Below are 25200 nucleotides of genomic sequence, written 5' to 3' on the forward strand. Positions count from 1 at the left end.
ATCCTTCAACTCCTTAAAACGCCAAACAAAATGCAATCGCTGTCTGAAACAGCTTTTCCTCTCATGCTTCAATAATCATTACTTCGCGGCCACGCCTAGCAGAGCACAATGCTCCCAGCAGAATAACACCAACGGTCAATACTATCAACCAGTTGAAGAGGCTCATACTATCAAGCTTCTTGGACGCAACTTGAAGACAATCTTTCAGCTCGTGCTCGGTCGTGTTTCTTCTGGCGGGCGGGCGCATTGGTCGCGGCAAGGTCTTGTCGAATCTCACAGACTTGGAAAACGCTGGGCAGAGTTCAATGGCTGTAGCATCATCCTTGGAGAGACCAGGATGGCCGATCGGGAGCTTATTCCCACTCTCTGGCTCCACTGTCGATGCGGTTGTACTGTAGTTCCAGATCTTCCAGACTAATTTAGTGCCGCTTGGTGCAAGCCTTGTAGATCGCTGGATTCTGTCTCTTGCGATAGAAACACTATCCCTGAGACGAGAGCGAAACGGGTGCAGTTGATCGACCAAGTCAAGTAGTGACGAGGTTGTACTGCCGCCACTTTCTTTGCGCGCTGGGTCATCACAGACCATGTCGAGCTGCTGAACCAAAAGTGTCATGTTGTCGAAAATGCAAATCGACTCTTGAACGATATCCTGCTTCTCGCGTGCTGTGAGTTGACCCTCCATGCTAGCGAGTCGTCGCTTAAATTCCCGTTTCAAATCTTCCCCGTCCTCAGGAGTCTGGAAGTGGAAAAATCGGAGAGGCATCGTGTGAGTCGCATGGCAGTGGAAGTCGTCTACTGGGATCTCTTCGTCGGGCAGGCCACTTGCACGCTTAGTTGGCCTTGATCTCTCTTCACAGGGAAGACGGTTCGGCTGAACTGGCGAAGGTAACCGGTCCCAAAAATCGTCTCCAGCTGATTCAAGTGTAGCTCTGATAAAACGGCCACCAGCAAAGAGCGCCATGAACAAGATATAGGAATAAGCCATCAGCACATGAGGCCTATGTTGAACGGTTCTTTTGATGTGCTGTATGAATTCCCCCAATCGACCATTTTCTTCGACAAGCCGTAACTGCTCTTCAATGGTATCGTTGGACCACCCTGCCAAATTGGCAATGTCGTCCTTGAGACGATCTGAACGCATTAATCCCGGAAGATACATTTGTTGAAGTATCGATTGCATCCTGCAGCAGCTCGACAACTCGTGAAGATCGGAAGCTGGGAATGCGGTTTCTGCCGAGTTTGGTGGAGTTTCCGGCTCACAGGTCTTGTCATCCTCCCCGGGCAAATCTACAGGCAAGCCCGACTCGAGGATGTCACGCCACACCGTCTCAAAGGCCACATAAATAGGTGTGATGTGGAGTAGGCCAGTGATATAACCAGAAGAATCGGTAGCAAGAGGAGGCAACGCAAGCGGTAGCCGGGCGATAATAAGTTTGTTAAGCTTTGCGTGCACCGATCTTGTAGCGATGGCGACAGACTCAGCTAAGGAGAGGTCATGTTGGCGGTGTTGAGAGTCGGGTTGCGGTTGCGGTTGAGAGTCGGACGCAGGTTGAGGCTGAGGATGTTGTGAGACGTCGGCTTTAGGCGAAGCCATCTCCGTTGGAGTTGACTGGGTTGCTTAGCCCCCGTCAGGCCTGGACTTCAAGTAGACGGGAGGACTGGATTTATTTGCAGGTAGAGCTTTAGGTTATTGATGTGCGACGAAAACAGTAGTACCAGTACTTGATTGTCAAGAAAGGTTGAGGTAGGGACAGAAAATATTCTAAATGAAGAGTGAGGAAGACAAGATGATGAGGACTAGGGCCAAACCGGAAATCGGACAGTTCAGGTTAGGCAAAGTGAATGGGTTATGAAGGAGGAGGAGTCTGGCCTGGGTCGAGATGGAAGAGGACCCTGCAAATGGAGATGAAGGAGGCAACATGAACGATATTACAAGCGGAGCAGGAGCAGGTATGATGCCATGCCTTCCTCAGAAGATTTATTTTTATGACAAGGGGACGGGATGATTCAGAGCCTCTAAAATTCCAGTGTCAAGCAGTGCCTATTCACCGTCCCCTATGATTCTGAAAAGCTGTCTCTAAGTGCTAAAGCCATCATCCACTGTGAGCTGCTTATCAAGCCACACATCGATTCACGCATGGAGAATCAAATCAAGCATTATGCAAAACGCCGCAATCCTCTGATTCCCGCCAACGCCACATCAGGAACAAGGGCACTGTAGATCCCCCTCATGACAAGGGCCCATGATACGGAGTGCTACTGAAAAAAGAAGCCCCCCCACTTGGAGACGTCAAGTCATGATCGGAATTTTGGCGTGTCATCGGTAATGGATCCGCTGGAAACAGGGATCTAACGCCAAAACGCTCCGGAGCTCTGGGTCCAGCAGGGAAGAATGTTTAACGGAGCTGCTCCGGGCCACGACAAGCATTCTATCGTTTGAGCATAGAGGACACGAGAATCAGGGCAGATGAGATTTACCAAAGATCTAGTCGATATGAGTTTTGACTACAGTAATCAGAGTCTTTCAGCTTCAAAGAAGCAAATATGTCCACGTATACTATTACGAGTACTGCTGAGCTGTCAAGTATCGCAAAAGTAAAGAATCACCTAGACGAAAACATCAGCCATTACCAGACATGATACGATTTTCCACAGCTTCCATATCTAAGTGACATGCTTCACAAAATGCAGTACAATTGGCCATCTCACCCTAGGACCCGGCTGCCTCAAACCCCTCCCCGATCCGAACCCTGGTCCCGAGACGCATGGTCCCGCCCAAACTTTCGATTCGATCTTCACAGATCATCGTAGATGGCCCAAGATCGAGAGTATAACAGAGAGGTTCAGGGTCCAGAAGGTCCAGAACCACAGGACCCTCAAGACCCTGCACGATCAAGACTTATTTCCTGCAGTTTTCTAGATCGGGAAATCTAATATACTAATTTGAGTCCTTAACTCCTTATCTCCATGACTGAACTGTTCATCTAGCCGTATCTTGCGGTTGAAACGCCTTGCATCCTGTGCATAACTTGTCCCTGCTGTCCCGTAACTTGCTGTTGAAAGCAACCCAAACGCCTCAAAATTCCGTAAGCTCATGCATGTCGTTATCTTCATGACCCGTACACTTAAACTCCCACCGATCTCTCCAAGTCGTCGTCCGTTTTGGGTTCCTCCCCATCGTCGCTCTCTCGGCTGACCACAATAAATGAAACAAAAACAACTGCAGCACCAACCCAATAGGTAAAACTCGAATATTGCTGATACTGCAAGATCTCGCCGATCAAAGACAAGGGTATTGTGAGAGATAGGCCAACTGTCACCACAAGGGGTGTCGTCATGAGCAGAGCGAGAGCCCACGAAATATCGCTGATGAAGGAAGACACCGCATTGAACTAGTCGTGTGTTAGTTTTCTGATACCTTGGCGGAACCACAGAAACTCACAATAATGATGCCCCAAAGTGTGCTACTAGGTGGGAGTTCAAACTGGTCACGGTTAGCACATAGCCACATCACGTCTCGGAACAAAACTCACCGGCTCCAAGCCTGTCCAATGCAAGATGAAGAAGATGGGCCAAAGGAGAACCACGTTGAAGACACCAACAAGTCCGAAGAAAAGCTGCATATCGACCTTGTCCTCGTTCGGGACCTTGCGCTTCATCACAGTCACATAAAGACCATAAATCACGGCACTCAGAAGCGCCATCGAATCTCCGACCGCGATTTGCGTAGGTGACTTGTGCGGGAACGACCCTCTATCCTCATCGCTTTTGCCGGACAAATCCACAGTGGAGATGAGAATCACTCCTGCTAGGGAAGCTCCTACACCCAAGATCTTGGCCGTTGAGAACCGCTCGATTCCGAATAGGGAACAGAAGATAAGAGTCCAGACACTACTCGTGGATGTCAGGATCGTAACGCTCGCGACGCTTGTGTATTCGAGACAAGCTGACGCAAAGTAGTTCGCCGAGAACCATAGCATGCAGAACTCGAAGCTCAGAACGGCAGTCTCTTTGAACGTCAGCTTCTCTTCGGAGGTTGCGGATTCAGTGCTTCCGTATCCTTGCGATATCAAGCGCTCGGTTGCCTGTTCGTCCTCGGATTGATAGAGTGACTTCGTATTTATTTTGCCATGCTTGTAATCGGACCATAACTGCGTCGCATCATGTGTCATTCCACCGATTCCATGCTTCCGTAGGTATTTGAAGAACTTGGGTATCAAGGAGATGGCGAATATCGAGGTGTTGAGGTAAACGATGAAGAAAGGCTTGTTGTAGGTTTGATCAGAGAACATGTACTACAGACAAATGTTAGCTTGAACATGAAGGCTACCGCTTTGATGGTCGTACACTGGCGATGAAGTTGTATAATGTCCATAGGAACACCGTCAGCAATAACAGCGCAAAGCCAAGGGTTCTTCTCGCAACACCGCCCAAGCCCAGTTTCGCCCTCAACCCAGCTGGTGATTTTGCTCTCGACTCTAGTAGCGGGCTCGAAGGTACTGCAACATCGCTCTCATCTTGCACATGCTGTCGCTCTTGCGAAAGCGATCCTTCATCTGATAAAGTCGACATAGCCGGTGCCATCTCTTATCTCCAATGCGAAATCAGTCCCCGGATGCGCGCAACTGTGCGCGTCTCGGCCCGAGTCGCGATAAGCGAAGATGTTGGTGATGTCAGCGCAAGCGACCACTCCGACTTTGAGAGTATTTCGATGGTTGTGTTGAGATGTGGGAGGGAGATAATATTAATATGGTCGCGGATGTCGGACGGTTATTGATTTCAGGGTCTTGAGCACGCAATTAATCGAAGCGGGGATCTTGGTGACATTTTGGGGTAATCATTCGCAAGTTTAAGATAAGGGTTCTATTTTTGAGCCGGTATCGGGAGTGGTTTATTCCCACCAGTAAAACCTATTCTGATGTCACTTATACCAACACCACATAGAGTTTACTCCAAGTCAGATCTTTTTTAGTCTTTTAATTTTATATGATGGCTTGGATAACGATATTAAACTAGTGCATACAAGATACTGGCTTCCAAGAGAGTGTTTCCTGACATGCTCAAGATATACCGAACTGGTGACCGCAAATAGGGTAGCATTGGTGTACAAAATTGAGCACCTATAAGTACGGATGCGAAAGGTTTGACGGCCTACCGATTTCTTCAATAAACCAAAAGGACCAAGCTCTTTGCTACTAATGGCAGTGAAATACATAGGGAATGCGGCGTGTTTGTGAAGGAATATATAGGGTGATTTGAAAGGAGCCAACAACAGTACTAGCAATAGGTAGACATATTGACCAAGTTCGAAGACCAATGATTAGAAGTAGATTTAAAACACATAATTCTGTGATCTTAAACTCAATTACTTGGTAAATTTTCATTCAAGTACCCTCCGTACTTATTGAAAGTGTTGATAGGGTGGTGATACAGCAAACACCAAGGATAACTCGACATAACCTGACACATGTATATCATTTCTCCCTCTTTCACCTCGGAAGGGCCAATCAAGAAGCCTCCTCTTAGACTTCAAACTCGATATTTGCCATGAAACTGCATGCAGCCGTTGTGCTTGCCCAAATACACCCAAGCTCCCGGTTGATCTTCTCGGGACGCCCAGATCGATTCACTGGCCTCCTGGTCATTTCCAACACTGTCAAGCTGCGCCGACTCCAAGTCATCCAATCAAAGTTCAATCTCCTGATATACCTATGCCTGTAGTTCGGTTTACTGCATCCCTTCTGCCTATTTCTTTGACTCATCCTTGAACTTTGTTGATTTGCGTTTAAACGGTCGCACGAGTTAAAAGAGCAGCCACCGCCTGCTCCTCAAGCATCATGTCCCGCAGGAGACCAAGAAAGCGCAAAAACCCCAATGCAATGGTAAATCATAAAGAAACCCCGACGGAGAAAGAAATTTCAACCTCGAACCGAGACCGGCCTCATATCACACGCAGCGTGTCTCATCGTCTCTCTCAATCGAACAGAGACAAGCGAACCTCGACGCTCTGTGTGCCGAAAGGAGACGAGATCCTAAGCTTTCCCGTCAACGAAGATCGTATGAACAGAATATGTCCTCCGTGGCGCCAATTCAAACTTCTGGGTGGACGCAAAAGGTTGGCCGACACCAATGGCATGGACTTCGAGAATGAGAGGGCTAAGGACGCTCTCCGAATAGTCTTGGACATTGTCCACGGCAAGGAGGTGGTGGACTATGAAAACTCCAGCCCTCGCCTTCTGTTCTACATCCTTGAAGTTCATGCCTGGTTGGGACATCCGAAAGCCACTTACAGCTGTGGTATGGATCCAAAAATGGTCGGTACTCAAGGAGCAAAATTCTCTCCATTTTTTCACAGGGATGCCATCTCAAAGTGCATCTTTGACATGGCAAGAAAGGCCAAGTACTTGTATCGGGTGAAAGACTGGCTACTTCTGGCTCTTTTCGCCGAAAAGCTAAGACTTCACGACGCTATGCAATTAGTCCTCGACAACTTATGCCTTTTCTGCAGAGCTAATAAGAGGGAGTTGCCCGAGGAGGCAAGGGATTGCATCAAGGATAGGGACTGGGCCAGGATACAGGACCTCAGACTAATTGGTAAGCATATTCTTTCTTTTATATATTGGATGTTGAGCTGATTGTGCAACAGATAAGGCCTTGCTGGAAAAGCGTGAGTTTTATGTCGAGAGAATTTTCAAGGGGCTACGTCTTCTTTCCCACCAACTCCTCTATTTTGATGGAGGCATTCTTCTCAACGAAAAGATCTTCAAAACCTATCAAGACTATAAAGTTGCGGCATGTTCGTACTGTAGATCGCTTTCGTCTGACGAGTTTCATCGGGAACTCATTTCAGCGCATCTATGGCCGCTGTGCGCTGACACTTACAAAGAGCGCGTCATCGATCTCCTTCACGTAATCAGGGACATTGAAGAAAGGACTCTGGTTGGAAGACACTGCAACCAGTTAACCCATCTTTACGATCACCTACGACGGATGTGTACCGAACAGGAGCGTTAGGGAGATAAGGATTGGTCGATAAACTGGGTGATAAATTGCCCAGGGCGAAATGGTAAGGCCGGGAGCAAAAGATCGAATTGACGAATAGCCATAAATTTGAGTTGCTAGTTCGTAACTTTTGCGAATTGATCGGTCATTAAGGCCAGCTTATGAAGAAAACACCATGGCCTGGGGCTCCATGCCCTTGCCTTCAGCCAAAACTCCCGCCTTTCTCAAGATGGAAACTGTGTTCTGAACAACCTCAGCCCGAACACCCTCAGTCTTGTTAGGGAATTGAACAGTCTTGAGCCACTCTCGGGCGTCAGGTTCTGTGTATCCGAGGCTGCTTGAGATGTACGCGACGGCTTCCTCTTGATTGTCATTGAAGTGCTTGATACCCTGATCCAGCTTTCCAAAAAGGTCTTTGACACCGGCGTCTAGACCATTCTGGGTGAGCTTCGTAGAAGCAACGATCTTCCAGCTGCTCCAGGGAGTGTAGATCTCGCCAACGCGACGAATCTCACCAGAGTCGTAGAACTTCTTGGAGGTGAAATGCTCCCACATGAAGAAGTCGGCCTCGCCGCTGTTGACGGCATTTCGGAGATTCTCAAAGTTGTTGAGAACAACTGTATCGGAAAAGGGCTTCTCTGCAGCGCCGGGGGTCAACCAGCCTTGCTGATCGGCCAGGACAAAGCCCATCACGTAACTTCCTGAGCCAATGCGTGACACACCGATCTTGCCGCCCTTGAGGGAGTCAACAGAGGTGATCTCAGGGCGCTTTGCGCCAGTAGAGATAGCCCAGCCTGTATATGTTAGTGACTATACCATCGTGATGGCGAAGAAGATTTACAAAGAGGTGTCTCGACATATGTGCCAACGAGACGATATCCGCCATCACCCTCAACACCCTCCTTGCCTAGACCCGCAATCCAGCCCTCAGTCAAACCAACAGCTACATCGATCTCACCAGACCGAATAGCAGTGACCATGTGGCCGGTGCCTGAAGGGAAGGGAATCAGCTCCGCATGGAGACCGAAGTGCTTCTGAGCAAAATAGAGGGGAGTTGAGAAGTGCTCTGGCACGTAGCCAATACGAAGAGGAGAAGACATGACTGGGATATTTGATCTCCGATTTTGAAGAGCCTAGGTTGACCGTAATAGACTATTGTTTTTCGGGTGACGTTGATTCTTAAAAAGAGACAGACCGGATCCGGAGAGACGGATGGCACGAATGCGGGGTTTGATATACGGCCCCGCAACGGCAGTTGACGGTCCTGCGAAATAGAGTTTCTATGCATCACGGCATCTGCCATTATTCAAGCGGCATAATTCATGATACCTTCCGATGGAATATCGATATCCATTTTAGATGTGACGTTTACAACTTCGTTGGGCCCCTGACTATTCTTGGTGCTTGTCTGTAACGACTTGGTGTATAAGAAAGAGCATTAAAATCAGTGCACAATACGGAGCCAATTCCGTCTCGGAAACAAATTGTGTAACAAGAATCCGATATAATACGCGTACCAGCACGGTCCAGGCCTACCTAAGCCACGCAACAAAAACAGCCCTACAGAGGCTCAGCGACCAAGAACAAGGGGCCGTCGATGGCTTTCTAACCCCTGAAATCTCTGAAGCTGTCAGCCAAGACGCTAAATCTGGGGGGATCTGATACTCGAAATAGCCTAGTCAAATTTCCAGTTAGCTCAGCCTCCCTTGATTATTCTGCCGTCTTCTCAAATTCCCTTTCTTTTAAAGCCAATCTCAGCCATCTTTGGCCTCTTCCAGGCCGGATGGCATTGTTTTGAGTCCTTCCTTAATCTTTCCTATCAATATGGCACCTCAGTACCATCCCGTTTCTAGCGACGACGTGGAGTTGGAGTCTCATCTGGATGTGCCTCTGCTTGATCTCGAACCGCTAGAAGATGATGCAGTAAGCGATAGCGAGAGCCTACATTCCCATTCAGAACCGATTCCGAGTTACCGATTCTCGCGATGGGGCGTTCACTCACCGAAAAGAATTGTCGTTTTGATCGCTGTCATCAAATTTGCCGTTGTTTTGAGCGGGATGTTGTTGCTTTTGCCGACTGTGCGTTTGATTGAGGATATGTTTTGCCATATACACTACCAGGATACCTCTACGGATATCATTGATGAGATGAAGTGCAAGGTTGATCAGGTGCAATCTCAGCTTGGATACTTGTATGGCTGGAACAGTCTCATCACCTCTATTGTTGGTGAGTGGTCCCCCAGACGGATAACTTGCCCAATGTTGAGTGTCTAACATTTCCCAGGTCTTGTCGTAGCCTTTCCTTATGGCATGATGTCCGACAAGATTGGCCGTAAACCCACTGTGATGTTGGCATGGTCTGGCATTGCCGTTTGCTTTCTTTTTGCTCCCTTCAGCATGAAGGCGTTTCAAGGAGAGCTTCGAGAAAAGCCCTATCTTTTGATCGTGGGAGGTTTCTTTCAGATATTCGGCGGTGGCATTCCGGTAATGTTCTCTACCCTCTATTCGATCGCAGCCGATGTCAGTTCGGAGGAAGACAAGTAAGTGGACAGAAAATCGTTCTCTACGGGCATATGCTAATATCACTTCCAGAGCCAAGCATTTCTTGTGGCTTACGTTTGGTGCGACTTTGGGAGGTATTTCAGGGCCTATTATTGCAGGCATCCTGATGAACAAGTATGGGCCCTGGGTTCCCGTCTACTTGGTCTTTGCCACTGTTCCCATCATCATAGGCATCCTCTGCTTGCTTCCTGAAACCTTGACCATCAACCTCAAGCACCAGAAAGCTCAGGCGGGCAAAAGTGCTCCAACCACGTTCAAGGGACATATTTCACACGCTATCAAAGATCTCAAGCATTCAGTTAGCATGCTCAAGGATCCAAGTGTTCTCATGATCATGGTGACATTCTTTGTGACGAATGCACGGTTTACGGCATACACTACAACCCTGGGTCAATATATCAGCAAGCATTTCAAATGGAAGATGGCTGAAGTGAGCTTGATTCTCTCTCCTTTGGGAATTCTAAACCTCATCATCCTCGCTGGGTTGCCCAAGATATCGGAGATTCTGGTGTCCCCTCGATTTCGAATGTCAGCATTTGGCAAGGATTTATTCTTGACGCGAATCTCGACCGGAATACTCGCCTTTGCAGCATTTTGGCAAGGTATCAGCCATAATGCTGTCATGTTCCTTTTTGGCCTCTTCATTGGGACGTTTGGCGCTGCGGACAGCCCTCTGGCTCGCGCAACGGTCACACACTACGTGCTGCCCGAGTATACTGCTCGACTGTATGCCTTGATAGGTATGATTGAGGTGATAGGGTCATTTATTGGAGGACCAGTCTTGGCTTGGTTCTTTGACCAGGGACTGAAGCGAAAAGGAGTCTGGATCGGCTTGCCTTGGTTTTACATCTCGTTCCTCTGTTCTCTGTCTTGGATTGCGCTTTTCTTCGTTAAGCCACCGAAGAAGCGCTCAAGAGAAGATCCAACAGACAGCGATGGCTACGAAGAAGATGACTACATGCCGGATGATCCATTGCGACTTCAGTAGTTGAAGGTTGGAGGAGCGGCAAGCAACAATCCCAACATTGACTGGATATGCTAGATTTAAGAAACCTGTTCATCTACTATCTCAACTGAAAGATACCCAAATAGAACGCTTTTGTTTGTTACTGCTATATAATACTTCGTGGCGCTGTAGTTTGTGAGGAATAACACTCTTCCGATATACGGTTAGATAAGATACCTAGGAGTAGTTGCGATATGCCTATCAGTTACCTTCCGAATAAGGCCATGCCAAGGGACTTTTGTAAGTCGGCCAGCAAATGATAAATGTCAGCCGAACTCGCAAAGGAGATCGTCCCAACAAGGATCTTGATCCGTCTCCTCATTTTAACGGGCTCTATTCATCCAAGATGCTCGTTATTTTGCGGCGTGCTGACCGATGCTGCCAAAATCGAGTCTCAAATGCGGCACGACCTTTTCGCTACCTACCTATACATAGTAGGAATGTTAGCTTGGCCAAGTTACAAAACTGCATCAAAGTCGTTCTAGATTATGTGTAGTGGTTGCAGAGTAACCATAATTGCGTGCGACTTATAGGATCCGTGCAATTGGAGCTGATGCATGCATGAGCAGGATACTACCACGCTATCGGGTCCACGGGTATAAGGTCTTGGGGACGTCAAACTCCATTTATATCCCCCTTGGCTTGCAACATTCTGCATCCCAAGAGGCCAAGAAACACCCAAGCTTGGCCTTTTCCTTGACTGCGGGCTTTTGTTGATGGCCTTAGCCGCTATGGACCGCTACAACTCCACGGCCTGTGGCGATAGCCTCTTTGGGCCCAGCGTTTGGACCAAGGGCTGTCGCGGTGGATTTGATTTCACCTGTGAGCACACCAGGGAACTAAGAGTAGGCAATTGACTAACTATGTCTCACAGTATCGTTCCAAGAGAGTATCCTCAGCATCCTTCCATCGGCTATTTTCCTTGCACTTGCCGGCCCACGAGCCTTCTACCTCTTTAGGAGTCCAGACAAGACCAAGCGTCACGCGACATATACACCAAAGCTGGTAAGAATACTCTTTATTGTCTCTCTTCATTTCTTTTTGGCTAAAGAGAATACTCAGATCACTTCCGCTCTATATGCTACTTTACAGGTGGTTTTGTTGGCTTTGGTTCCATCCTCCAAGAAGCTCAATACTCGCTTCTCACTAGCTGCGGCCATTCTCAATCTCGCAGCAGCTTTCGCCATTCTTTTGTTGGCTCACGTCGAACATGTCAAGTCTGTTCGACCATCCTTCATCCTCACTGCATATTTGTTTGTGTCGCTTCTATTCGACGCCGCGCGGCTTCGCACAGAATGGCTCATGTCACTGAACATCGCGTATGCTGCAACTCTTTCAACCTCGACAATCTTCAAGTTGGCCTTGCTTGTACTAGAAACAGTTGAGAAACGCAGGATATTGATATCAACTGAAAAGCCAATTTCAAAAGAGAGCACAAGTGGTCCTTTTAGCCGTGGGTTCTTTGTTTGGTTGAACTCGCTGCTCATCTCAGGCTGGGCTACTGTTCTGACAAACAACGACCTGCCCACAATCTACGAGAAGCTATCGTCGGAGAAGCTCGCAGTTCGTTTCGGAAAATCCTGGAAGAAAGGTATGATATCAGTACGACAAAGCCAACACTTCTAATGCAGGACTGCAGCCACTTCGAAGAGCAAGAAACCTTCTCTATTTCTGACAACCGTGACCGTTTTGAGATGGGAGCTTCTTGGTATAATACCACCCCGCGTTGGCATGATCGCCTTGAGCATCTCTCAGCCCTTTCTTGTCAGCAACGCATTACGATTCCTCACGATGCCCGAGTCTGACTCGACAATGAACTTGGGTTATGGCTTGATAGGTGCATTCGCCTTCGTTTTTATCGGCTCTGCGGTATGATCACACCAGACGATGGAAGTACCCCAAGCTGACATTATATAGCTACTCACAGCTTGGTACGAGCATCTGACATTCAGAGCTGGTGCTATGGTTCGGGGTGGCCTTATGACCATGGTTTACGGGAAGATTTTCCAACTTCCTACCGACCACCTCGGCGAGTCTTCAGCTGTCACGCTCATGGGAAATGACGTGGAAACCCTGATTGAAAAACTTCACATGCTCTTGGTTGAATCCTGGGCGAATACTCTCACAGTTGGCATCGCTATGTACCTACTGGCAGCACAGCTCGGCGCTGTTTGTGTTACTCCCATTGTCACAGCAATCAGTGAGTATCTCTGTCTTTTGGTCCAATAAATTCTAACCGTGTAGTCTCCCTCCTCCTTACGGGTTCTATTGGCAAGATGATGGTCGCTCGTCAGATCAAATATCAGAAGGCCACTCAGGACCGCATTAATCTTACTTCTGAGGTTCTCGGCTCAATGAAACCAGTCAAGATGCTTGGACTGTCAGAAAGATTCAGCAGCCTCATTTCTCAGAAACGAGATGAAGAGATCAAAGCCAGTAAACATTACCGCGTGATCAATGTCTACCTGAACTGTATCAGTAAGTAGTTCTGGTCTAGAAGATATTCCTTTGCTCACCCTTTTAGCCAACTGCAACATTGGAATGACTGAAGCGATCACTTTCGGCGCATATGCCCTTGCAGCAAAGTTCGGAAACGGTGAACCATTCTCTGCGGCCCAAGCTATCACCGCATTGTCTATCTTGGGTGTCATGATGGATCCTCTATCGCATCTTCTTGGAAGTATTCCTGGATCTTTCTCAGTCTTTGGATGTTTCAGAAGAATGGAAGATTTCCTCAATTTGGAAGAGAGAATTGACCGCCGCCAAGTTAATGGCCGCTCCAAGAACACCTCGAGATCATCTGCTGAAAGCTCGCAACCCTTCCAAGAAACCATCGAGGCAACTCCGCTGAAAGCCATCCCTGTCAGAGCCGATGGAACCCGAATAGTCATAGAGGATGGCAACTTTCACTGGGGTGAGAAGGCTGTTCTTCAAGATATCAACACAACTTTCCCGAGTCACAAGAATGGGTCGCTTACCATGCTTGTCGGTCCCGTTGGTTCTGGTAAATCGAGTCTGCTGAAGGCTATTCTAGGCGAAACTACGTCTTCTATGGGTAATGTGTTTCTGAACACATCAGAAGTCGCATTTTGCGACCAGACCCCCTGGGTTATGAATGCGACAATCCGTTCTAATATCATCGCAGAGTCCAAGGGATACGACAGCGCCTGGCTTGAGACAGTCATCGATGCCTGCGACCTGACCATCGACTTGGGACGGCTTCCTGAAGGAGACCTTACCCAGGTTGGCGAGCAAGGAGTCAAGTTGAGCGGTGGACAGAAGCAACGAATTGCTATAGCTCGTGCTCTATACTCCAGGAAGCCTGTGGCCATATTTGATGATGTGTTTAGTGGACTCGACAAGGTGACTGAGCAGATCATCTTTACGCGTGTCTTTGGAAAGGATGGCCTTCTTCGAAAGAACGGCACTACTGTTATTTTGGCTACACATGCAGGTACTTTGTCACTGATGAATCATGCTTCAGTCTTTTGACATCCTTTTAGTTAATAGACTCCCCGAGTCTGACTTTGTTGTCGTCCTTGAAAGGGGCGGGAGACTTGTTGAGCAGGGAACTTACCATGAGCTGCGATCCGGAAATGGCTATATACACGATCTTGACATTTCGAGCCACGACGATCACGATGACCAACCTTCTGCCAAGACCAAACCTGGAGAGGAAAGCGACAAGACCGACAACAAAGGCGCGGTTGAAGATGAACCGACCGAAGTGCCGAGTGACCGAAGCGTGTTTATGTACTACTTTAAAGCTAATGGAATACACAACATGCTCACCCAGATACTTCTTATCGCCAGTGCAGGGGTTATCACATCCTTTCGATGTAAGTTTTCTATTCAAAAAGTCTACACACTTCTAACATTTGTCAGATATTTGGGTTACTTGGTGGGGTGATGGGAAAGGTCGTGACAGCAGAGATATTGGCTACTGGCTCAGCATATACACCGTCCTATCTGCTTTCGAGGGCATTCTTATTACGCTTGCCATTGCGTGGGTGAAGCTAACTGTGAAAAATGATACCTTTGCTAACAAGAACTCAGGATGTTTCTTTTGGTTTGCGCACCCGTTAGTGGAAAACTGCTTCATTCACGACTCTTGAACGCTGCTATGGGCGCACCTCTATCCTTCCTTCACAACAGTGCGGCGGGATCTCTGATCAATAGATTCAGTCAAGATTTGCGCCATGTTGACATTATTCTCCCTATGGCGTTTTCCATCTTCCTCTTTGGTGAGATATATCTATACATCGTGGTTGATGTAAGCTAATATCCATTATAGAGGTTGCTGCATGCTTCGGTGCTGCTGGTCTTGCTATGGCAGCTGTCAGCTGGTTTGCCATCTCGATTCCATTTGTTATCGTTGTGCTTGCCCTCATCCAGCGTTTCTACGTCCGAACATCCAAACAACTCCGCCTTCTGGAGTAAGATAAGCATGATCTTGGCTTGTTGAAATCTGCTGACTCACAGTCTAGAATCGAACACAAGGCGCCGCTGTTCTCACATTTCCTTGAGACTATCGACGGACTCGCCACAATTCGAGCCTTTGGCTGGATTCAGCCGTATACTGACAAGGCGCTGAGTCGAATTGACGATGCCCAGAAACCAGCTTATCTTCTCAACTGTATTCAACGATGGCTGACTCTGGTTCTCGATATGGTGGTAGCATTCTTAACGGTAATTCTTGTTGTTTTTGCTGTGACCCTCCGCGAGAAGATTGACCCCTCGCTATTGGGTATCGCACTGGTCAACATGATGCGGCTTGGCACCAACATGAAGGGCATAATTTTGAATTGGTCCCTCCTTGAGACATCACTTGGAGCTATTGCGCGCATTCGCATGTTCTGTTCTTCTGCGCCAAACGAACAAAAGTCAACCGAAGACAATGATCCAGGGGAGTTGTGGCCGAGACAAGGCAGTCTTGAAGTCAAGAATCTGGATGTTCAATATCAGTAAGTGGTATCTAAATCAACAAATGCTTTGTCCAATGTGCTGACTCTATAGGCAAACTACTGAACCTGTGCTGCGTGGGCTTTCGTTTAGCATCAGACCCGGACAAAAGCTTGGTCTTTGCGGTCGAAGTGGAAGTGGGAAGAGTTCTTTCGTCCAAGCCCTTCTTCGCATGGCAGAGATCGTCAATGGCCAGATCACTCTTGATGGGCAAGATATTTCGACGGTACCTAGATACCTGATCCGCCAGCGTCTGAGCTGTTTGACGCAGGATCCATTTGTCTTTGGCGATACCATGCGAACCAATCTTGACCCATGCAATACGGCGTCAGATGATGAGATCAAAAGCGCCCTCGAGCGAGTTGGTATCTGGTCTGTCATTGAAGCCAAGATCGGCGACAACAAGGATCCCCTTGATGAGAAGATGGACGAGAACTTTTTGTCCCATGGTCAGCGCCAGCTTTTTTGTCTTGCAAGAGCCTTGTTGAAGAGAAGTTCACTGCTCATTCTTGATGAGCCGACAAGCAGGTAAGTCATATCATCAACCTTGAACTTTTCTTGCTTCTGACACCGTTTGCAGCGTCGATACACAAACAGACGCAAGGATGCAAGAGGTCATCCGTACCGAGTTCTCTGACTGTACGATTATCATGATCGCTCATCGCATTGATACACTGCTCGACTTTGACAAAGTTGCCGTATTGGACAGGGGTTCTTTGGTTGAATTTGGAGCTCCTCAGGAGTTGTTGAAAGACGAGGCTGGTGTATTTGCAAGATTGTACCGGGCGAATAAGGGGAGGAAGACTGAGGAGCAGTGAGTGTGTGACGCGTCTGGGGCCGGATTGTTTTCCTCGTAGCACTTCAGTCGTGATTCATAGCCTGCTGCTGTAATCAATAATGTTTCGCGTCGGTGATTCTACTGATTGAAGACGAACGATATAACTGAATCTCTGTCAAGGACATACACCAGCGAATCACGACCTCTAGTGAAGAGACACGAAGAGCAGTATAAGTTCATTCCCTCCCAACCATTCTGCCCTTTACTATTCTATCGCACTATCAACTCAATCTCTCAACTGCAATCACTAAGCCGACTATAAAAATGTGTCAAGGGGTCATCTTTTGGGCACGGTGCCCTGTCTGCCGTATTCGACACGAAGTCTCGCGAGCGTACCGCCCCATGTGCGAAGAAGCTGAGAACACAGACCTATGTACCTACGGCGCTTGTGTTTTGGGCGTCGACTGGGTATTCCGACAAATCAGTTCAACTGGATGGGGCTGGGATCGATATTGCAGAGAGTGTAGGCCTCGGCGTAGACACATCTCACGTCTGAATAGGAGGCTCGACAGAACTGGAAGAGGGGTGAGGGTTCATAGAGTCATATATGCGCCACCTGGGTTGAGTAGACATAGTAACGAGGATCTGGAGATGAGGCTGGAAGAGCAGTGAGAAACTATCCGGTCGATAGGCTAGAGTGGCTTGTTCCAGACAGGGTTGATCAGGGGCTAGTTTTGGATAGTGGCAACTGGGCAACATCTCCAAAATATGACATGTCTGTTGCAAATTTCAATTCACAAATTATATGATGGTGTTGTTCTAGAGTTACGCGGTATCATCACGATATGTTCCGGTATTATTCGTCCCTTACGTTCTTTTCGTGATAGATCACAGGGCGTCTCATATTCCTGTTCCTACGCTGCCACTGTTCTTTGTCTATACAATCGGTTGTGAGTCACGGGCACCTCGTAACAGATGTGAACAAAGGATTTATTCGCATTATGAGACAAAATTGTTCGTTTAGCTTTTGAACTTTCACTCTCTTGGACTACTGAATATGAGGTTGCTCCCTCTCCCGTCAGTGACTGTTGCTATTGCTATATATTCATCCTCAAAGCCGTAATCATTTCAACCACTTTCACAAACCCGCAGACCGCAGTCAACAATTGACAAAGAAACGACCTGAGACCTTTTATCAAAACTCCATCAATTCTTTTCATCAACCAACAATCATGTGCGTAATCGAGATCTGGTGTCGCAAGTGCACCGTCTGCCAACATGTCGATGAGGTCGAATACTCCAACCATAAGGATGGCTATGGATCCTGCACTGTAGTTCGCACTACGTTGCCTGAGCAGTCTCTCCAAGGTGCAAACGAAAACTACCGTTGCCGGGGCTGTCGATCCAGACAGGCTTATGAGAGCCATCAACTCAACAAACAAATCATGGAGGCTCGCGGGGACAACAAGTATGGGTATACAAGGTAAGCAAGTTTCCTAATAGAAAATCATGATAGGAAAGTAGATCATGTGCTGATATTGCCTTTTGGTGTATCATCACGGACATAGTATCACTCCAATACTGTATCACAAGTTGCCTTTGAACATTGCTAATTCCTCCATTGTGCAATGACTGAGAATAACTCTAGAGATTTCCAGTGACTTACAGGCCAAATGCAACCTTGATTCACTGTCCCCAGAAGCAAACAGATTCATTAGGGCCGCGCGTCAAGGCCGTTTGTTCTCTGAACGACCTCCCCATCTCGTCTCTTCTCCAACCTTATGAATACCTCTTTATCTCCTATTCCCTTTTCCTCTCTCAAAGATAACTTATACCCCCAATTTCTATTTTCTATAGATATTATCAACCTGTCTATTTCTCGCGAGATCTCTCTTTCGGATCTTCCAAACTATCTACCTATACACCAACATGTGCCAAACGCTCGTCTTGTACAGAACCTGCGCGCATTGCGATAGTCAATTTCGCCTCTAGGAGACGGTGAAGTTGCTCCCAGATTGCGACGACTGCGGCATCTTTGGACGAGGTGCTTGCAACGACGGTGTTACTCTGGCGCTAGAGCCTCATGCCGATGACCCTTTTCGCACGTTTATCTGCAATGACTGCGGGTTTTATAGACGGCGTCACCAAGCAATTCTATGGTTCTCACGCATGAGGCTGTGGCCTTAGATGAGGAGTTTGCATGGTTGACTTCCAATCCATTTGTGTGGAAGACTCTCGACCAAGCAATATTTTCATATGCGAACATCTCAACACTCAGGGAGTTACAAGATAAGGGCTGTGCCCGAGAGCATCTCAAACCTGATTCCCCCAATTAAATACTGACTAATTGGAGGCCTGTAATAGTCTTGCACCTACATAAGGTAAGACAAGGCAACTCATAAGCTTCTCATGTGCTGGTAGCTGACTCCATTCAAGGGTTCTTCACCTTCTTTGAAAAGACGCATATATCACAAGAATTTAATCAAGGACATATATCCCAGGATAGGATGATCCAGCTGTCGTATCAAGACCGAAGTTCTTATTGTCACTTGAGAGACTGGTTGGGGGTGTCAACTCAACTGGCCGGACTGGTCATGGATAGAGGCCATACGAAATAGAACACTAACATAGAAATAGAGCCCCTTTTACCGAGGTTTCTAATGGGGGGGTTTTTTTTTTCAGAGTGAACCACGATCAATAATTCCTGAGCATATGCTCATTCTGCTTAGTATGTATCTCCTTACACGAAACGAGCCATATACGATATAGTCGCACACAATGTGACCATGTATGTCAGGGTCAAATGGAGTCTACTCTTTGAAACTACCATAGACCTTTGTAACTATTGTCACTTCCGTAATCCAATAAGAAAACAATGGCCCAAGTTAGCAATGAGGCATTTCATCCTTGCACCTTTTTTCAAGGTGGTTTCGAGTTATACAACCAGTCAACCTGGTCACTTCCTGTCAATTGCCTCATCTTTCGGGGAGCTATTGTACGGCTCTTGTTTTAATTAATTTTTTTATCAAATTGTTGACGGTATTTTATGGACCAACTTTATCTGCCACATTTCGTCCGAGAGTAATATACTAGTTCATGTAGTAGAGTTAGTCAAAGATTGTGTCGATAACAATGTGAAATGAGCCTGCTCAGAATCTGCCCTTGAAGTATTGCATGAACTATATCACTCTCTAGGCAGCATGCGGGACATTACGCCAGAGAAAGGTCAAAAATGCAATAATTCATAAGTTCTATGATATTTCCAACAATTGTATGATGGCAATGCTATACAAAACGCGGATGAACGCCTTCAATGATTAATATACAGCTGGCAACTGGCCAATTATGAAGCAACTCCCTAGCAGCAATGTTTACCCCCTTCCGCCCACGTATTTTTCCTTCTCTTACTCCTCATTTCTGCCCCGCATTATCGTAACATATAAGAGAGATCCGGTAGATCTCGAAGAATATTGGCGACGATCTCGTCGTCTTTAAAGGACTCAACAACTGTTTTTGGTCGCGGAGGGACAGGTAGTGATACCGGCCGGGGCTTTTTAGGAGAGGCCATGTCTTTGAATGTGTCAACTGGCGTCGGAGCTTGTAGCTGTTGGCTTGCAAACATCCCATCTTCCTTTGGCCCAACTGGCTTGTTGGAATCATCGAGCAAACCTAAGCCCCATGAATCCCAATCATTGACCTTGTTTGCTTGCTCGATTGGTGTTTTGGCTTTGTTTGATATCAGGTTTGCGGATGCAAGACTTGCCAAGGGTGACCAAGGTGTTCCCAAGTCAAGTGTTGTGGATCTTGAATGATTGGGGATCAAGCTCTTCACAGGGGCGGTGGTCAAATCGACAGTAGTCGACCGAGAGTGGCTCGAAGCTATGCCTTGCAGCGCTGAAATGTTCCAGGGGTCAGTGGGCGATTGAGCGTGGCTAAAAGAGCTTTGAGGAGGCAAATGCAGAGCATCCGGGGAAGGTCGGCCGTCTGTCACTATTTCGGCTTGCGTTGCACCCTGGACTATGTCATCCAACGGACTTTGAGCTGTAATTGAGGGCTGACTGGTATTGTCTTTGATGTCATTCGAGCTGGAATCTACAATCGCATCCATGGAAGTAAACCCGCCATTTGTTTCGGCTGTGGGCGATGAAACCATGTCGCCCCAATCGTCATCATCATCGTCATCTTCGCCCCAGCCTGCGTTTGTTGGAGGTTGTGCTAGAGGGGATGTCGGTGCTTGCGATACCGATACCGGTCGTTTTGTTGACAGAAACGAAGGAGGATTAAGTGGAGACTGTGGTTCCAAGATCGTAGGTGATGCTGGGAAATTTAAAGGTTGCGTTATAGAGATAGGCCGGTTTGTAGGTTTCAATGGTATAGGCTTGATAGGAGAAGGGGGCTCCTCGGTGATACATGGCCTTGGAGGAGATGCCAAAGGAGGCGCTTTTGTCTTTGACACGGGGGATGTTTTCGTGGCATCAACGGGCGACGTTTCAACAGATGACCTCGGCTCACTCGTGGTCGAAGTGCGAGGTGCAGAAGAGGCTGCAGCAACAGTTGGCGAAGGAATGGGGTTGCTACCCCATCCAAACGCTGCAGCTGTAGGCGACGCGACAGTCCCTTTGGAAGCTGCTGAAGCATGTCTCGAATGATTCTTTCTCGCCAAAAGTTCAGAGATTGAGATCTCGGTGGATGGCGCCGATGAATCCCAGTTGAAGATCTTTGCACCAGCGGCACCACCTCTTCGGCCGAGAACAACACGGCCCGTGATCGAGTCTTCCTCCATCCATCGCCTAACAATTCTGATTGCCTGTTCACGCACCTGGGAGTTTCCCCAACCAACGCGAACATAGTTCTCGTCGTCTCCCAAGTTGTGCTTCCGTATCGAACCAGGTCTCGACATAAGATACCATGCTTTGCGCTCTGAGATGGAAGTGAAGCTATCGTCGATAATGACATCAGGAATCGGCTCCGGGGATGGGAAGCTCGTTTCGACTGACGGTAAGATGCTATCAAGCTTTGTCATGTCAATTACGAATGGTTCCGGCGGTGCTTTTGGCGGAGCTGGTGCTGGCTCTTTGGGTGTCTCGTCATGGCTCGCCGTGTCAGTCGTTATTGCAGCTGGCTGTTCTTTGTCAATTTCAACTTCAGATTGTTTAGCCTCGTCTTGCTGTGCCTCCTTCATTGGTGATTCGAAATCCGACCATGAGTCTGAGTCTGTCTGCACTTGGTCTTCGTCCTTGGGTGACTCTGCAATTCCATTCTCCACCACATTCTCGTCTTGGTCTAGGGTTTCGTCAGACACGATCTCAACTTTCGCGTCTGGCTCGGATTGAAGTTTCGATTTTTCTTCCACTTCCTCTTCTGGTCCAATTTCAAGTTTCTCATTCGGCTCCTCCTTCGATTCCCTGTCAACCTCGACCTTCACCTGTATATCATCTTCAATCCCATCTGGTTCGTCGATTTTCATGTCAACCGTGACATCCTGCACCAACGCATTATCCGACACCTTCCGCATGGATGTATCAATAGGCGAAGCACTATGGCTGCTTTTTGCCATATCATCGTACATCTCCACCAACTCAGAAACCTTATTGGAAGGTTGTCGCGAAGCAGGCGGTCTTGTTGCACGCTGCAAAGCCGGTCTAGGTACTTCGCTCGGTGACTCCGGTCTACCTTCATCTTCGGTCGGTAAAGGACTTAAGCTCCTATTCGAGAGCGCTGGGTCTGGTTGCTGCCAGATATCTGCTGCGTTCTCTTTAAGTGACCGCGCAGGTGATGGTGTCCTTGTCGCAATACGCCCTAAAATCGGTCGCAGTCCTTCGCCGAGACTGATTGCTGAATCTCCGTTATCCTCCTTTCGTAGTCGTGCCGTATTAAACGTTGGCGAGTGTCCCCATGGATCCGGGGTCGGCGATGGTAACCTCGAACCAGATGGACTACCCCCTATAGGGCGCAAGCCAGGACTTCTGCCCCAACGTGGGCTACTGTCTTTACCCGCCTCGGCCCATCCGCCCCACGCATCATCATCTTCGTTCCATGGCGTATGAGCAGGCGAAACGCGCTGTGAACTGCCCGAGTGGTCTGCAGTGAAGTGCGCATGTGGCGGCGGCGTGGGAAGGTCTATCTTCGGTGGCTCGTCGTTGGTCCAAGGGGAACCCCAGGGATCCTCCATGCTGGGCGAGCGCACATGTCGCGCTGCCGATGACAGGAGAGTAGAAAGAGAGGAGTAATTCGAGCGAGTGATGTTATGATGATCGATTTATCATTGCGCGCGGTCGAAGGAATGTGCTGAGGTAGCTCAGAAGCTTAGAGGTCCAAGGCGCAAGAGGCAAGCTTTCGTAATCGTCTTCAAGATAGAGGCAATGGAAAAGATGGTTCAATGATTGAGCGCCACGAACCGAATGTATACAGATACGGTTTGACTCGTGGCTTAGAAATCGGCACGAGGCGCTGAGCTTAACGAGATGTAGAATAAATCGTCGAGTTGTTTTGGTTTGGAGGAATGAGGAACAGTTCCAGAAACACGTCCACTATTATTCGTGGATCCTGAATCTTCAGGGGGGCGCGGTCCCCCCAGGTCTCTAATTTGGCCCCGCAAGCTTCCGCCATCACCACCAGGAGCTCAGACAGAAATGAGACTCTTATTGCTTTGAATCCCCAAAACAGTCACTAGCTTTAACACAATGCTAGATTGGTAATTTATTCACCAACTCAAATAGTATGAGGGTATCTACTCCATGTCTATCGCATGCAATGTCAGATACCTCGACATCGTCCTGATGCTTTGCTGTAAATTGTACATCAACCTCCTTTTTTCCATCCCAATCAATTCCATGAAGCAATCCCAAGCAGACCTGTCACTCCGACGCTAATATGCAGCCAAAAATTATCATGTCGTTCCGATTCTCCCGGTCAATACTCATGAGGCAATCTCATGTCCACTCTTCAGCGCCCACTCCTTGGAGCGTCCTTTACCGATCTTCTCTGCCACCAACTCCACGGTATTCTTCACCTCAGTGCGAGACACATCGTCCCGAAATTGGTGGTAGAGAAAGTCGATGATTCCAACCTTGGATAAAGCTTTGTTGCTCAAAATAGCTCTCTTCACGTCATCAAGTAGCTCAGACTTGACGAGTTTTGGTGGTTCACCACCGGTGTTGCTGTTAGTGCCTGTCAAAGCTGAAAACGCATTGGCAGGCGTGGGAGGAGGGGGCATCTTGCTGCTACCATCAGAGGCCGATGTAGTCTTCGTAGGCTTGAGCGTCTTGTTCTTGACTTCAGGTTCCCAATATTCCGCTGAGAATGGATCAATGCCCCAGGTCTGCTGAAGTCCATCTGGAAATATGTCAGTAGATGCTCATTCCAATCAGGTCCAATTACGACTTACCATGCATGAACTCCATCCTGTGGTCGTAGATAACCTGATTCGCCACGGTGCTTCCATTCTCAAAGCAGATCCCGGTGCTGTCTGGCTCAATGGTGTTTGCAAAGATTCGTCGAGATAAACCAGCATCTTCCGAATCGTCGAGAAACTCATCCATATCGTCTTCGTCGTCCATCTCCTCTTCATCATCGTCAACATCGAGATCCTCCCCTTCCTCTTCTTCCTGCCACTCGGCTTCCGAATCATAGTCGTAGTCAAGAGGCAGTCGTCTTGCTGTTGGCGTTCGGGCCAGCTGGCTCATGTTAAGCCTTCCAAGTACGAATGGCTTGAAGGTCACAGTTCCATAGTAAGGGGGGCGCACGTCTTGTGAAAACGAAATAACCTTCATGGGTACCTTGGAAAGCTTTTGACGGGTGTCTCGCATGATCTTCTCAACATATTCAGGACCTGCGTTTTCTGCGTTTTCTGTCTCTCTGAAGACTTGCTCCATGATGTGCTTAACTGGATGATGGAGTACGCCTCGTTTTGGAGGCTTGCTAGGCAAAGAAAAGAGCCGAGCTGGGTCGAACCGAGAAGGCTCCAATTCTCCAGCTCGTTGACCGTCGATGCATTCATCCAGGATCTTAGATTTAACCTCGCGTGTTTCGGTGTCCATCTCAGGCCCCATATGGGCAATTCGTGTGTTATCCTTAATGAAAAAAGGCTTAAATATTTTTTCGTATTCGGTCTTTGGTAAGTTGCTCGCAAGTTTTGCTGGGCTAGGGTCTCCTGGCGTGGCATTTTTAGGCTGAGTAATGTCGACAGTCTTCTTAGGAGTGCTCGGAACCTTGAAAAAGGAGCCGAGTGTTCGTTGCTGCCGAGCCTTCTTTTCCTCTTCCTCTTCCTTTCGCTTCTTCTCGTCGTCCTTGCGTTTCTTTTCCTCTTCCTTTTGACGTCGTTTCTCGTCACGCTCTTTAGCTTTAGCTGCCTTCTGAGCTTCAGCCTGAGCTTTCTCAACTGCTCGGATGGCTGCTTTCTGTTCCCGTTCTTCTTTGAGTCGAGCATTCTCCTTCTCCTTTTCTGCCTTCTGCCTGGCACTTTCCTTATCCCTCTCGGCTCTTTCAGCAGGCGTCAATTTCTTCCTCTTGACCAAAGTGGTAGCAGGTTTCGATGTCGAGCTGATAGTCGTCTGTGTGATTGGTGTCTTAGATGGTGTTTGTGGAGACGGAGACAGGCGAGGAGGAGTGCTTGTACCAGGATCACTCAGTTCTGATGAAGCTGGTGAAGGGGCTCTTTCCCCAGGTGAAGCGGAAGACAATGCTGCGGGCGATTAATATTTATCACAACTGATACGTTTCCCAGACTTACCAAATTCTCCGTTTGGTTGATCGGAAGCCAAAGGCGGCAACTTGATGTCTTCAGCAGTGTCTATTCCATCATTATTCCCCATGAATTCATCGTGACTTCTCTTACGGCCAGTAGCCTCAGATTCTTGAATGTTCGGTGAAAGTTCATAGAGGGGCATGG

General features: G+C 48.0%; 9 protein-coding genes across 9 annotated transcripts; 4 read left to right on the plus strand and 5 right to left on the minus strand.

The window, feature by feature from the left end:
* Positions 1–61: 61 nt before the first annotated feature.
* On the minus strand, positions 62–1594 carry FPRO_06048 (uncharacterized protein; the record flags this gene model as incomplete). The annotated part of the gene is made up of 1 exon (XM_031229082.1): positions 62–1594. The coding sequence occupies one exon, from the start codon at positions 1592–1594 to the stop codon at positions 62–64; it is 1533 nt and encodes a 510-aa protein (XP_031079354.1).
* A 1531-nt stretch (positions 1595–3125) lies between these two features.
* FPRO_06047 (uncharacterized protein) lies at positions 3126–4572 on the minus strand (the record flags this gene model as incomplete). Its single annotated transcript, XM_031229083.1, has 4 exons — positions 3126–3392; positions 3443–3484; positions 3534–4295; positions 4348–4572. The coding sequence occupies 4 exons, from the start codon at positions 4570–4572 to the stop codon at positions 3126–3128; spliced, it is 1296 nt and encodes a 431-aa protein (XP_031079355.1).
* Positions 4573–5837: 1265 nt separating this feature from the next.
* Positions 5838–7014, plus strand: FPRO_06046 (uncharacterized protein; the record flags this gene model as incomplete). Its single annotated transcript, XM_031229085.1, has 2 exons — positions 5838–6594; positions 6647–7014. 2 exons carry the CDS (start codon positions 5838–5840, stop codon positions 7012–7014), a joined length of 1125 nt encoding a protein of 374 aa, XP_031079356.1.
* A 147-nt stretch (positions 7015–7161) lies between these two features.
* FPRO_06045 (uncharacterized protein) lies at positions 7162–8102 on the minus strand (the record flags this gene model as incomplete). Its single annotated transcript, XM_031229086.1, has 2 exons — positions 7162–7796; positions 7844–8102. The coding sequence occupies 2 exons, from the start codon at positions 8100–8102 to the stop codon at positions 7162–7164; spliced, it is 894 nt and encodes a 297-aa protein (XP_031079357.1).
* Positions 8103–8826: 724 nt separating this feature from the next.
* FPRO_06044 (uncharacterized protein) lies at positions 8827–10552 on the plus strand (the record flags this gene model as incomplete). Its single annotated transcript, XM_031229087.1, has 3 exons — positions 8827–9229; positions 9287–9542; positions 9595–10552. The coding sequence occupies 3 exons, from the start codon at positions 8827–8829 to the stop codon at positions 10550–10552; spliced, it is 1617 nt and encodes a 538-aa protein (XP_031079358.1).
* A 749-nt stretch (positions 10553–11301) lies between these two features.
* On the plus strand, positions 11302–16350 carry FPRO_06043 (uncharacterized protein; the record flags this gene model as incomplete). The annotated part of the gene is made up of 14 exons (XM_031229088.1): positions 11302–11392; positions 11445–11575; positions 11633–12161; positions 12210–12439; positions 12488–12770; positions 12815–13048; positions 13095–14024; positions 14074–14409; positions 14456–14576; positions 14627–14814; positions 14865–15006; positions 15058–15534; positions 15587–16060; positions 16113–16350. 14 exons carry the CDS (start codon positions 11302–11304, stop codon positions 16348–16350), a joined length of 4404 nt encoding a protein of 1467 aa, XP_031079359.1.
* A 1192-nt stretch (positions 16351–17542) lies between these two features.
* FPRO_06042 (uncharacterized protein) lies at positions 17543–18302 on the plus strand (the record flags this gene model as incomplete). The annotated part of the gene is made up of 2 exons (XM_031229089.1): positions 17543–17793; positions 18266–18302. 2 exons carry the CDS (start codon positions 17543–17545, stop codon positions 18300–18302), a joined length of 288 nt encoding a protein of 95 aa, XP_031079360.1.
* Positions 18303–19737: 1435 nt separating this feature from the next.
* On the minus strand, positions 19738–22482 carry FPRO_06041 (uncharacterized protein; the record flags this gene model as incomplete). Its single annotated transcript, XM_031229090.1, has 1 exon — positions 19738–22482. The coding sequence occupies one exon, from the start codon at positions 22480–22482 to the stop codon at positions 19738–19740; it is 2745 nt and encodes a 914-aa protein (XP_031079361.1).
* A 747-nt stretch (positions 22483–23229) lies between these two features.
* On the minus strand, positions 23230–25198 carry FPRO_06040 (uncharacterized protein; the record flags this gene model as incomplete). The annotated part of the gene is made up of 3 exons (XM_031229091.1): positions 23230–23645; positions 23698–24993; positions 25042–25198. The coding sequence occupies 3 exons, from the start codon at positions 25196–25198 to the stop codon at positions 23230–23232; spliced, it is 1869 nt and encodes a 622-aa protein (XP_031079362.1).
* Between the last annotated feature and the right edge of the window lie 2 nt (positions 25199–25200).

The sequence above is a fragment of the Fusarium proliferatum genome (genome assembly GCF_900067095.1).
Source record: "Fusarium proliferatum ET1 genome assembly, contig: FPRO_scaffold003, whole genome shotgun sequence".
In the NCBI taxonomy this organism is placed as follows: domain Eukaryota; kingdom Fungi; phylum Ascomycota; class Sordariomycetes; order Hypocreales; family Nectriaceae; genus Fusarium; species Fusarium proliferatum.